Source organism: Rhinopithecus bieti, unplaced genomic scaffold, assembly GCF_001698545.2.
Source record: "Rhinopithecus bieti isolate Rb0 unplaced genomic scaffold, ASM169854v2 scaffold_73, whole genome shotgun sequence".
Lineage (NCBI taxonomy): Eukaryota > Metazoa > Chordata > Mammalia > Primates > Cercopithecidae > Rhinopithecus > Rhinopithecus bieti.
The window spans coordinates 1116990-1129553 of NW_016803103.1; the positions used below are offsets into that span (position 1 = coordinate 1116990).

At 32.1% G+C, this 12564-nt stretch overlaps 1 protein-coding gene across 1 annotated transcript in view; it reads left to right on the forward strand.

Moving 5' to 3' along the window:
* LOC108542214 (vacuolar protein sorting-associated protein 13B-like) overlaps nucleotides 1-12564 on the forward strand; it is a 441791-nt gene that overhangs the window by 419350 nt on the left and 9877 nt on the right. Inside the window, exons 22-23 of the mRNA XM_017892173.1 lie at nucleotides 668-795; nucleotides 11133-11367. Of these exons, the coding sequence (XP_017747662.1) occupies nucleotides 668-795; nucleotides 11133-11367 (363 nt within the window). The remainder of the gene's footprint in view (nucleotides 1-667; nucleotides 796-11132; nucleotides 11368-12564) is intronic.

Below are 12564 nucleotides of genomic sequence, written 5' to 3' on the forward strand. Positions count from 1 at the left end.
CATGCCTGACTAATTTTTGTGTTTTTAGTAGAGATGGGGTTTCACCATGTTAGCCAGGCTTGTCTGGAAGTCCTGACATCAAATGATCTGCCTGACTCGGCCTACCAAAGTGTTGGGGACTCACAGGCATGAGTCAATGTGCCTGGCCAAAAGTCACTTTTTAATATTGAGAGATTTTTATGGGTAAGCTTTTGTTTTCAGGAACATTTACATATGGGAAGACTAATTTTCTATCAATTTTGGATGAATCAAGTGCTTTTTAGGTGAATTTCTCTTTTTTTTCCAAGAAAAAATTTTATTGATGTATTACCTTTATACTGAAAATTGGACAAGTTGTTAAGTTACTGCTTAATGAATTCTTAGAAAGTGAATACATGCATGTAATTAATAAATAGAACATGTATCTCTTCACAAGTCTACCTTCTAGTCACTAATCCCTGACAAGAGTGAGTGCTCTCCTGACTTCTAACAAATTAGGCCTGCTTATTTTTGAATACTTGCAAAAATCTGTTCTATAAGAGAAAATGATGTACAATGGCAATTCGTAGTCTCATATAAAATTGTAATTTTAAGCAAGAGAAGAAATAATCTTGAAAATACATTTGGTATGTTTTTGTGAAATTGTAAGGTATGTTTCTATTAAATAATTAGCTGTTCTCATACTCAGAATCCCGCCCATTGTCAGTTCCTGTTAAAGCCATGTTGAATATATCTGAAAGCTGTAGAAGTCCTGAAGAAAGAATGAAGGAATTTATTGGAATAGTTTGGAATGCAGTGAAGCATCTCACACTACAGGTAAAATAAAAGTTAGAAATATGGATCTAATTTCTATAATCCTTTTTAATTCCCAGCATTGTTAATATTGGTAAGATTTTTCTCACATGTAACAATTATGTATACCATCTCATATTCATAATTTAGTTGAAAATAATTGGTGTACTTCACTTATCCTAAAAATAATTTTATGAAACTCATATGATCTTCCTTATAGTTATAAAATATAAACATTTTGACATATTCCTTGAATTAAAAAATTTTAGTTCATTCTACTTTTTGTTTAAGCATTATTTTCACAATTTTAAGTGCTTAATAGATCCATTCTTATCTCAGTACTGAGATAAAGTCTGAGTTGTGATTAAATTAACATGAAATGGTTATCTAATTCCTTTTCATACATAATTATAAGTTTAGGAAAATTATAATAGCTATTTCCTTATTGTTATTAATTTTCTTCTCATTGATTTTTACTTTAAAATGCACGATTTTATCTTATTGAATTACTTTCCTTCAAGATCATGTTTAACCTGATAAAAATATACATTTAGATGCTTCTTTGATAAGCTAACAGTTATATATTTTAGTTTTTGCATAGGATTTTTTCTCTGTGATACCAGAGGCATCCTTATATAATTTTATATGTAACAGATAGTAATATCAAGGGCTTAAGTCAAAGCCTTTCACTTTGACTTAAGATATAAAAGTTGCAATAGAAAATTGTTCCCACCTTACTTTGAGAACAAGGTTATATCATCTATAGAATTACAGCTGTATTAAGCCCATAGAGATCTGAGGTCTTAAATTGACATTACCATAATAGCAGGGTGCTAAAATCCAAAAAAGTGACAAGCAACTCACTTTTTGAAACCCATGAATCTCAGAAAACTCCATGAAGAATATATAAAAAGGAGAACATAGCTAAGTACCTAGCAGTCAAACTACTGAAAACTCAAGGAGAACATTTTATTTTATTTTATTTAAAGTGGGAAGATCTTTATTTATCAATATTCTTGTTTACCTGAAGACTAGACTGGAAGAGACTGAAATTATAAGTAAGGCAGACCTAGATGTGTATTTCTTAGCAATGTAATGTTGGGGAGTTTCTTCTTGTTTCTGTGTCCACAAGTTGGAGATTATAATGTCTTCTTCATGAAGAGGGTGGAAAATATAGAGTGATAAAGTATATGAAAGCAACTGACAAAATTTATTCGTTTATTCATTTTGCAAAAGTTACAATACTGTATTCAGAGAACGTACTGAAGAAAACTAATGTAGTCCTGTCCTCATGAAGATCATAGTTTGGCAAGGAGAGACATTCATTAAATGATTGTACTTAAAATAATTTGACTATATTGATGATGATCCTGCTTCATGAACATATGTGTCAATTAAGCTAACCCTAGAAGAATCAGGAAACATTTGGGTACTCAATAACACCTGTGTTTTCTTTCTCTATTCCGTCTTTCTCTCCTGTAGCTATAGCTTTTCTCTAAAGCAGCTGAAGGCTGCACTGCCCTTTAGCAGGCAGATAAGAACTGATGGAGATAACACCCCTGGGATTATCTTCACCCACCATGGGAAATGATTCTGTGGCATTCCTTGTCTGTGAATGTGTCCTCAGTAGAATTAAGCTCCAGGTGTCCCAGGTTTGCCAGCACACCCATTTTGGTTACTGTCCTTTTGAGAAAATTTAAGAAGCGGGTGGACAATAAAGGCATGTTATATACAGATTAAAAACATTAAGAATGACTCCTTACATCTTATTAGAAACAATGGAGGCCAGAAGACAATAGAATAACATCTTTTATGTGCTGAGGAAAATCTGCACATAACATAGAATTAACATAGAATTCTCTAGTCAGCAAAGTATTCATCAAAAATGTTGGCCAATAAATACATAAAGACAGAAGAACTTTTCTCCGATAGAAATTAACTGCAAGATATTCTGAAAGAAGTTATTTAGGCCGAAAGGAAATTATGACAGATAGAATCTTGGTTTTTCAGAAAGTAATGAAGTATATCAGAAAGTATAAATATGTTGTAAAACAACTGAATGTTGCAAAAAAATAAAATTCAAGGAGAAAGCTTTAGTGTGTTTTAGCCTTTTGGCTATTAGCTTCTTTCCTCTTTATTTTCCAGTTAACTTTTTGTTTGTTTGTTTTTTGTTTTTGGATAGAATCTTATTCTGTCACCCAAGCTGGAGCGCAGTGGTGTGATCTCAACTCACTGCAACTTTCACCTCCCAGGTTCAAGCAATTCTTCTGCCTCAGCCTCCCCAGTAGCTGGAATTACAGGCGCCTGCCACCATGCCCAGCTAATTTTTTATTGTATTTTTAGTAGAGACGCCATGTTGACTGGGCTGGTCTCGAATTCCTGACCTCAGGTAATCTGCCTGCCTTCGTCTCCCAAAATGCTGGGATTACAGGTGTGAGCCCCTGCACTTGGCCCTAGTTAAATTTAACATTAAAAAATATGTGGCACTTAACAAATTAAAGGAACTTTGATTAAGATCAAAATTCAGCAGTTAAATGAAATTTCAGTAATTTATGCAGAAAATATTTATGAAGTCCCTAATCTGTCCTACACTCCAGCCAGCCCTTAGTCCTGCAGATGTGAGGAAATTGTCTCTGTGAGCAAGTAGAGTGAGTTTGGAAGTGTATTGTTTCCCACGTGAGCCTCTGGATGAAAACACAGATGGTCAACACTTTTATTGCAGCTTTTTGAGTCAGTAATTCAAGTATTTAGCTAAGCCTTACCCAGATTATTGACCCACAGAAACTGCAACAAATGTCTCTTGTTTTAGGCTGTTACATTTGTGGTGATTTCTTATATAGCATAGAAAATGAATATAGACAGATACAGACACATTATGCATAGCTATAGTGTCTGATTAATCACTATAAGAAATATATACCTGCCATAAAACTTTTAGAATTCATCCAAAACATCTCCAGTGCATAAAAATACTATTTAATATAAGAGCCCATAATCTTGATTTTAGCATTCCTTTACAGCGTTTCTTTTCTGAGCGTGCTGCTTATAAGAAAGTTAAGAGAAGAATGGGAGGAAGAAAGTGTGGATTGTCGTTCTTGTGTAATTAACTCTTAGCTTGCAGAATTATGACTTTTTTGGGGACATCAGCTATATTTCACCAATTTCAGCCATCATGAGTCATTTTAATGAATATCCTAATAACTCCTTGCGTTGACTTACCTGTCCTTCTCCCTTCGAGATACCCTTTGTACAGTGGTAACATCCATCTCTTAATTTTTGTTACATGTTGGGCTATATGCTGAGAAAGCAAAAGAGACATAATAGTTGTCATGGTCTAGCTGGGAAAAGGCTAAGTGCCATGGTGTGGAGTATCGTGTAGGGAGACCCTTAGAAAACTTAATGATGAAAGAAGAGAAATGGGAATGTCAAGGGGAATGTTACTTATTGAAAGGATGCCTAGGGCATGTACTTCCTGGTTTGTGATGAATTTGGATGTTATCCTAGGTAAGTATTTATTGCTTTGTGGAAGATCTAGTTGATACCAGTGTGTGGTTTAGAATATGATAGCTACCAATAATATTTAGTTGTTTAAAGTTTACTATAGATCTAAATGTTATTTCATGATAATAGAACTAGTTATATTAAAAAATCCTCATTCCCTCTTATCTTTTTATTAATAATTGAATAATGTGGTATAATTATCTTTTTATTGATATCACTTTGAGTAGTTCTGTAATAGGGAACATGATAGTATTGGGTTACATGATTCTTTGACAGCTCTAGGAAAATATTCCAATTTAAGATTCCAAGTAATATCAGAAATCTTTACACTATCTCTAAACAACTAGGTACATCAATATTCTACAATGTAGGATATACTGGAGAATGTCCTTCTCTGGGTGGGATTAAATAACAGGAACCAGATTTATTTCACTGCCTGAAATAACCAAATAATTATTGAAATATGTAACACAAAGGTTTCAAACCACTAGGCAATAAGCCAAGTTGGAGAGTGATTCCTGAGAGACTTAAGATAAAATCAGCAGGACTTAGTAATTAATTGATTTGGGGAATAAGGGAACAGAGTCTAAGAGATCTTCTAGATTCTAGTTTTGGTGTTCGGGCAGTAGTGATACTATTAAATGAAGCAGCTTTTCCAGATTAGGGGCACATACGGATTTTGAATTTACACGTGTATTTGAAATGTATGTGAGACATCCAGGTATGTATTAGATATATATATCTGGAGTTTAAGAAACAGATTAAGAGAAGAGATATAATTTTAGGAGTTATCTGCAGATGGTTTTCAAACCAGAAGAATGAGTCATTCAAGAAAGCATATAAAGTTGAAAGACCAATGGGCCAAGGGAATACCATTTAAAAAGTTGTTAGTAGAAGAGAAAATGTCCTTGAAGGAAATTATGTTAGTGATCAGAAATGGAGGAGGAGAAAGCAGAGAGTTCATGAAAGCAAAAAATGCATATAATTTTGAGGAGATAGTGGTCAGCAATGTCAAATTCTAGATGTTAACTATATGCTTTACTTGCTTATTTGCAGTATAAAATGGATAAATTAAATAATGGTTAAGGTTAATTCCAACTCTAATATTCTTGTATGATTCTTTTGCTTATTTTATAATGATGCAGTACCTTTATTAGCTTCATCACCATCAACAAACTTAATCTTATATATCACTTTGAATTAATTGTAAGTTATTATAGTGAGTTTCCTCATTTTTCCTTTTTTATCTCTAATTATGGTAAAATACATATAACATAAAATTTACCTTCCTTACTATTTGGAATAAACTATATGGTTTATTTTGTGGTTCCTCAATTTGAGTAAGCTTATTGAGTATCAGTTAACTAATCATTGCAGTACCAAATAATACATCTTTTTATAGGTTATCTTAAATATGACCTAGGTACTTGGCTTGCCTCACCCTAGTCCCGGCCCTGTGTGAAACATACTATATATTTAAACATTTCCAGATGTTAATGTATTGTGAACATTTTTAAAGATAAAATTAGATTCTCATTAAATGATTACAATTTAGACTCTGAAAATCTGAGTTTTATTTTTAAAAGCATTGTCCATTTTTTAAGATGTCTTATGAGCCAAAATATAAAACAGAAAACCCTACAAGTTGTCATCAGATAAAACAGGACATCATAACTTAAAAGTTTCGAAAGATTATTCTTTTAGTGGAAGTTTAAGCAAGTAATTATGTTTGGAACCAGAATTTCTGCAAAGTTGATGTTGGAGCCAAAGTTGGTATTTGCTAAACCCATATTCTTTTTTGCTTAGAATAGAAACATATATGTTACATAAAATCATTAACAGATATTTGCTGTAACCTGTTTGATTTTCAGTGTGGAAGAAGGAGTTTCCATACTTAATTATAATGGATACTCCATGTAGTCTTGGACAGTCTTTTTTTTTAAATATATATATGAACTTTGAGGCCGGGCATGGTGGCTCACACCTGTAATCCCTGCACTTTGAAAGGCCAATGCAGGCAGACGACTTGAAGTTAGGAGTTCAAGACCAGCATGACTAACATGGCGAAAACCTGTCTCTACTAAAAAACAAAAATTAGCTGGGCATAGTGGTGCCTACCTGTAGTCCCAGCTACTCTGGAGGCTGAGGCAGGAGAATGGCGTGAACCCGGGAGGTGGAGGTTACAGGGAGCTGAGACTGTGCCACTGCAGTCCAGCCTGGGTGACAGAGTGAGACTCGGTCTCAAAAATAAAATTAAAAAAATAAAAATATATGAAATTTGGGAGCCTTTTAACAATAGATTAGCATAAGTTCACCTGTTCTTTCCAAGTTTTCTGTACCTGCTCATTAACAAAGATTCGATTAAAGCTATGTTTTTATTCCAGAAGCACATAATTGGCAATAGCATATAGTTGATAAAATAGGAATGTGCTGGCTAGAATTTACTCCTTTCTAGGAAAACATTTCTCTGCTTATTGCCAGACTTAGCTTTTTTTTTGTACTCTTTGAGGTCTTCTGAATGGACTGAAGTCTTCTGAGTTTAATGGCATTTTTAATTTCAGTACCAAACATTCTGGTCTCTTTCTTTTGGTAATAATGCTCTGTTATTCCTTTAGGGATCTACTTCCCACATTCTGTGTTATTTTGATGAGAATGTCAGTTAAGGTATCTCAAGCAGCATAAGGTAGTTAAGCTGGGCCAGTTGAATTCTCTCTTCTAGGAAGTTACATCTAGAGCGTGACTAGTGATGAAAAAAATCATACTGCTTGATGTCCTGATATCCAGTAAACTCCTTGGCCTTTATTTTCAGGATTAAATAGGAGTAGACTTGGGCCAGAGAGATCAACTATCAATCATGCTAATTATAAAAGTAAGATTTTATATTTAATCCTTACAAATTTTGCACACAGGCCCACATGCTTATTTATAGGCATTGAACAAGTGACAGCCATTGCATGGCAGTTTGTTAGGAGGAAGTCTGGAATTCAAATCTAGGAATTTTTAATGTCTTCCCTTGACAAGATTTTATGGAAAAGTGTGAAGATTTGTAGCACTTACTCTGGAAAGGATGACAACCAAGCCAACCAACTGCAGGGTTTTAATCTATGGCCCCAAATTGGGTATATTTAAATTTCTACTACCTATGATGATATCCAAAATATTTTCATGATGCACTGAAAATTTATCAAATAGGAAAACTGTGATTTGGGTTATAGTTTATGTATTTGTTATAGTGCAAATAGAATACTACTTATTTTAGTGGCCTCTGTACTCGTAGACAGTTAAACCATAAGCAACAGTATTTGAAAATAAATGCACTGTGAACAGCTTTTGTAAATCTATGGAGGCTAATAATATATGAGATCTCACATATAGGAGAGTCTTGGTGTTGTTTGTTGACTTTATTTCTTTAGCAAATGTTTAGGTAACACTGTATTGAATATATGTATCAATGCTATGAGTTCCCCCATTTACAGATGAGGAAACTGAAGTCATGGAGAGATTAAATAGCTTGTCAAAGATCCCACAGCTGTGTTGAATCATCTTGTTAATAGATCAGTTTTATTAATCACCTTAGAGGTTGCCTCTGGAATGAAATGGTGAACAACACGCATGAAGCAGTTATTTTCATTACCACATCTGATGAAAATAATTCTTTAATTGTTTCTACTTGTTTAACGATTATTTATTGAGTGCATAGTACATGCACCACTGTACAATGTACAGAAACTATATAGTGTACAAAATAGGCAAATGTTTGACTTCATTAAGCTTATGTTCTAGTGAGAGTTCTGTAAGGATATTAATACTTGAAAGTGATCTTGTTTACGCTTTTTTAGAGCTGGGACTATATCTTTTGTCTCTGTATTCCTGACTTCCAGGTCAGTTCATGATAGATATTAGAGAGTACATGAATAAAGGAGAGAAAAAGTAAATGAAATGCACCATACAATGTTCCTTTATTTTTGTTTTTTATTTGAAACTGTTTCCTGAGGAGTAACATACATTTATATAGAGAATATTTGGTACTGTAGAAATTATGCAAAATATAATTATCATTACATTTTCAAGTTGTAAATAAAAATAAGTATATTATTTGGGACTAGGAAATAGTAATGTTATTGAATAGGGAAGAAACTGTGGCAGAACATTTCAAAGCATTTATCTATAAAGTGCTTTATATGATGGGCAGTAGCTAATTAAGATTTTCAGATTAATGGGTAAATCAAACCTATCTTAGTCTCTTCTTTTTAACTGAATTGGGATCACAATTATAGAGCACATAAAAGAGAAAAATCTAAGTTTCTGAAACCTCACATATAGAGGTAAGAACTTAAAAGGTATATATCTTTCAAACAGCACATAAACTAGAAACATCAGGGAAAAAATGCATTGCAATCATTTCATTTATTAAAATAAGAATAACAAATAATTTTTACTTTATTGGTTTATCTTCAGTATATGATACTTAGATATGTAGCCTTTGACCTAGTAGGAATCAAAACAGAGGTGGTTCCACTTCAAGAATTTGTAATAATCCCTTCACTTTAGCACATGAATGTGTTCAGTATTGGCAAAAGAACACGTTGCTACCAAAACTGAAACAAGATCCTTGAAACAGAAAGGATGTTGCCATGGAAAAATGAAGTAACACTCAGTGCAGCTGTGATGCATTCATGAATAGGATATTTTTTTAAAAGATCATTTGTGTTTGGTGTGGCTCAGAGGGTCCCAACCAGATGGTTTCCATGAACATGATCTGACCCCCAGCTTGAGGACTTCTTACTGGCAGATTACTTCATTTTCTTTCCCTTGGATTGTCAGATCCTTACATTAATTCAGAATTTACTGCTGCAGATTTATATTCAGTAATATAAATCAGTCAACCTTTTACATTAAAACCACAATTTTATACATACAGTTTAACAGTTATTTTAAAAGTGTAAAAGATTTATATGATAGCTTTAGTATATGTAATAGATATAACATCATAATAATTTTGAGTAATTTTAATTATAATCATTAAAGGAATTCTCACAACATATATTTTAGAAAGTTTATTTTAGAGTTGTTGTGTATCTGATGCTACTGTAGTGTTGATTCTGTTTGCATTGCCTGACATTGTTTACACTTGATGAAATAATTGATTTTTAAATTAGTGAAATTTTATGTTTTATGATTTTGGAAATTTTGGCATGATTTAAATTTGTTCCTAAGGATATGTGTGTATGTGGATGTGTATGATAACATACTAAACTAATTACCTCACATTATTGAAAGCATTTTTCAATGTAATATCAATACCTACATGAGGTGTTAAACACTGACACTTCATATTTTGACCTTTTAACCTGAATTAATAAAGGCTATGCTTTTAATGTGCCATTTTAAATTGTGCAACTGAAAATTACTAGTGAATTATGTTAAATATTTTAAAGCATAATTGTAAGTTACCTGAGACAATGTAGACTTCTATTTCGGAATAAATAAACCACATCCTGATCTTAAGTACATATATTAACACATATGTACTTTATCTAATCTGCAGGATAAGATTTTAGAACTAAAATGAGCTCATGCTTCATGAACCAATGCACTTATTTTTGCAAAATTTTATCTGTATTTTTCGTCACTGAATTCATCAGTTTGTCCACGCCCCAAAATGTGAAGCAAAGACGAACAGGTTTGTTTATTTATAGGTTGGCAAATTATTTATCGTATCAAGGAATTCCAAACCTGCTACTTATCATCATGCTCTCACCAGAGTAGTATATTAGGCCCAAGAGAAGAGATATTGCTATTATCTTTTAAAATGTAGTCTTTTGCTAATATAGTTTCTTTGAATATCCAAGAATTTATGAATTAAACAAAATATTTTGTATCACACCTCCAGATAACATATTTTTGTGTGAAATGTTTTATAGGAAATCAACCAGTCATAGTTTGTATTTTCTCAATAACTTAAGCATTGTAGGCTGTTGCAGCAATTTGATAATGAGATACACAGTACTACTTTATAAGCACCACTATGACAAATAGACTTTAATCTACATTGCTTCTGAATTAAGAAGTCATGATGAATTCAGTTTTGGGATTGGGCTTACTTTGTCTCTTTATCTTAATCTTTAAGGTCCTGGCAACTTAATGTAACTCTACTGGAGATAGGAGAGCGTTAAGATAATACATGAAATTATAATTTAGGTAATTTGAAGAATGAAAAAAACAAGAAATAATGCTCTGATTTTTAAGTCTTCTGATTTCTCCTATTACCATGTATTTGTTTATGTATAATAAATCTAATATATGTATACTTGAATCATTGTATATAAAAAGTGAAAGTATGTGATATAAACATGTTTTTTAATGGTTGTCTAGTATTATAAATTGAATGTTTTAAACATTTTTTTCTTATATTGTAGTCTGTAAAGTAAAATGGAAGGACTAAATTCACATAAAATAGCCCTTTTTAAAAAAAGTGACAGCAATAAAATGCTAGGTAGTTCTAGGCCTTATCTGGTGTTAACAAAATTTTCTAATAAACTGCAAAAGAAGGAGGGATTTCTGATCTTCTTTTGCCAGCACACTTTCTAACTCAGTCTTGTGTCTTGGAAGACTATGTGGAAGGGCAGATCATCTCTTGTCACTGGGCATTTTGTATCAAGTGTATAACAAGAGTAAACAATACCTTTTCAAGTGTTTTTTATATTTATTAGTGAAAATAAGTCATAAAAATAAGTCATCATATAAGTCATAAATATGGAACTTTTACTTTTTTGGTTGTTTATTCTGGTGAAGATATTAGGTGTTTGAAGGTATATTTAGTCTGATCCAAATATTTTAATTCTGCTTTTCTTTTCTAGCTTGAAGTGCAATCTTGTTGTGTGTTTATTCCAAATGATAGCCTGCCTTCCCCAAGTACAATTATATCTGGTGACATTCCTGGAACAGTGAGAAGTTGGTACCATGGACAAACCAGTATGCCAGGAACACTTGTCCTCTGTTTGCCTCAAATAAAGATTATTAGTGCTGGGCACAAGTATATGGAACCTCTGCAGGAGATTCCATTTGTTATCCCACGACCCATCCTTGAAGAAGGTATATTTAAAAATTTTTTTCCTATGGTTAATATTTTATATGGGCATTTTTAGATTTGTTGGTGTTTTTAAATGTTTCAGTGTATAAGCAAATCAGTCTTCTCATTGAAAGATTTTCCTGACCAAAGTAAATGAACTAAGTGATGCCATTTATTGCCATCCATATCTTTTAATCTTAGTCACATATTCACATATATGTTATTTATAAAAGATCATATACAATATAATATAATCACTAAAATATAAACATAGGAAGAATTAACTTGGGAGGAAAATTGGTTTTGGATATTATCATTAGGCTGAACTAAGAATGATAAGTAGACTGATGTAATAAGCTACTTGATTTATGAATGAATGTATTATATATATAAATAACTGCGTGAATATAGTATTTAGCAAGCGTAATGCATTTTTAGATTTCTCATTTGTTTATACAAAGTAATTATATGATGATTAGAGTCATGATCCTTTCTCCTATATATATATTTGATTTCTCATATTGCTGTGTTTTCAGTTATGAATTCATAACTTTTTGAACTTTGGCATGTTCATTTCAAACAAAATGTGAACCTGGAAAAATTTTGAGTCATAAAGTAAGTAATCTGAATATATGTTATAATAACAAGGCTCAAATTTTTGACAGTGCTAAACAGGTCAACACCTTGTTCATATTATTAGGATGTAAGTGTATGAATCCTGATACCATTGAAATTTCTACATACTGTCACCGAAAAGCAGACATATAGCCTGTGTAATTTTTGACCTCTACTTTGATGTTGGTTTCTCTCTCCTTTTCTCTATACTGAAATTTCTGTCAAATTCTACTTTTCTTATATTTATTAAAAGAAAGCATGATTTCAGTAAGAGACATTTTTGGTCCTTAATAATATGAATACTGTTATCATACAATCACAGAATTTTAAGGTGAAAGGGAATATTTTAGAGTGTATGATCTTTTGTGACTGGTTTCTTTCATTTACCGTAATGTTTTTTTTTGTTTTGTTTTTTTTTTGTCTTTTTAGACATTGCATATATTTTGACTTTTTAAATGCGTGTTCATAAACATATACCTATGTACAAATTTAATGCACAATGTAATGACACATTTTTTAATGGAGTAATACTGCATGAACTGTTTTGGAATCTGCTCTTTTCATTTAATGATACTTTTTTTAAAAATTGTTTATTTATTTATTTA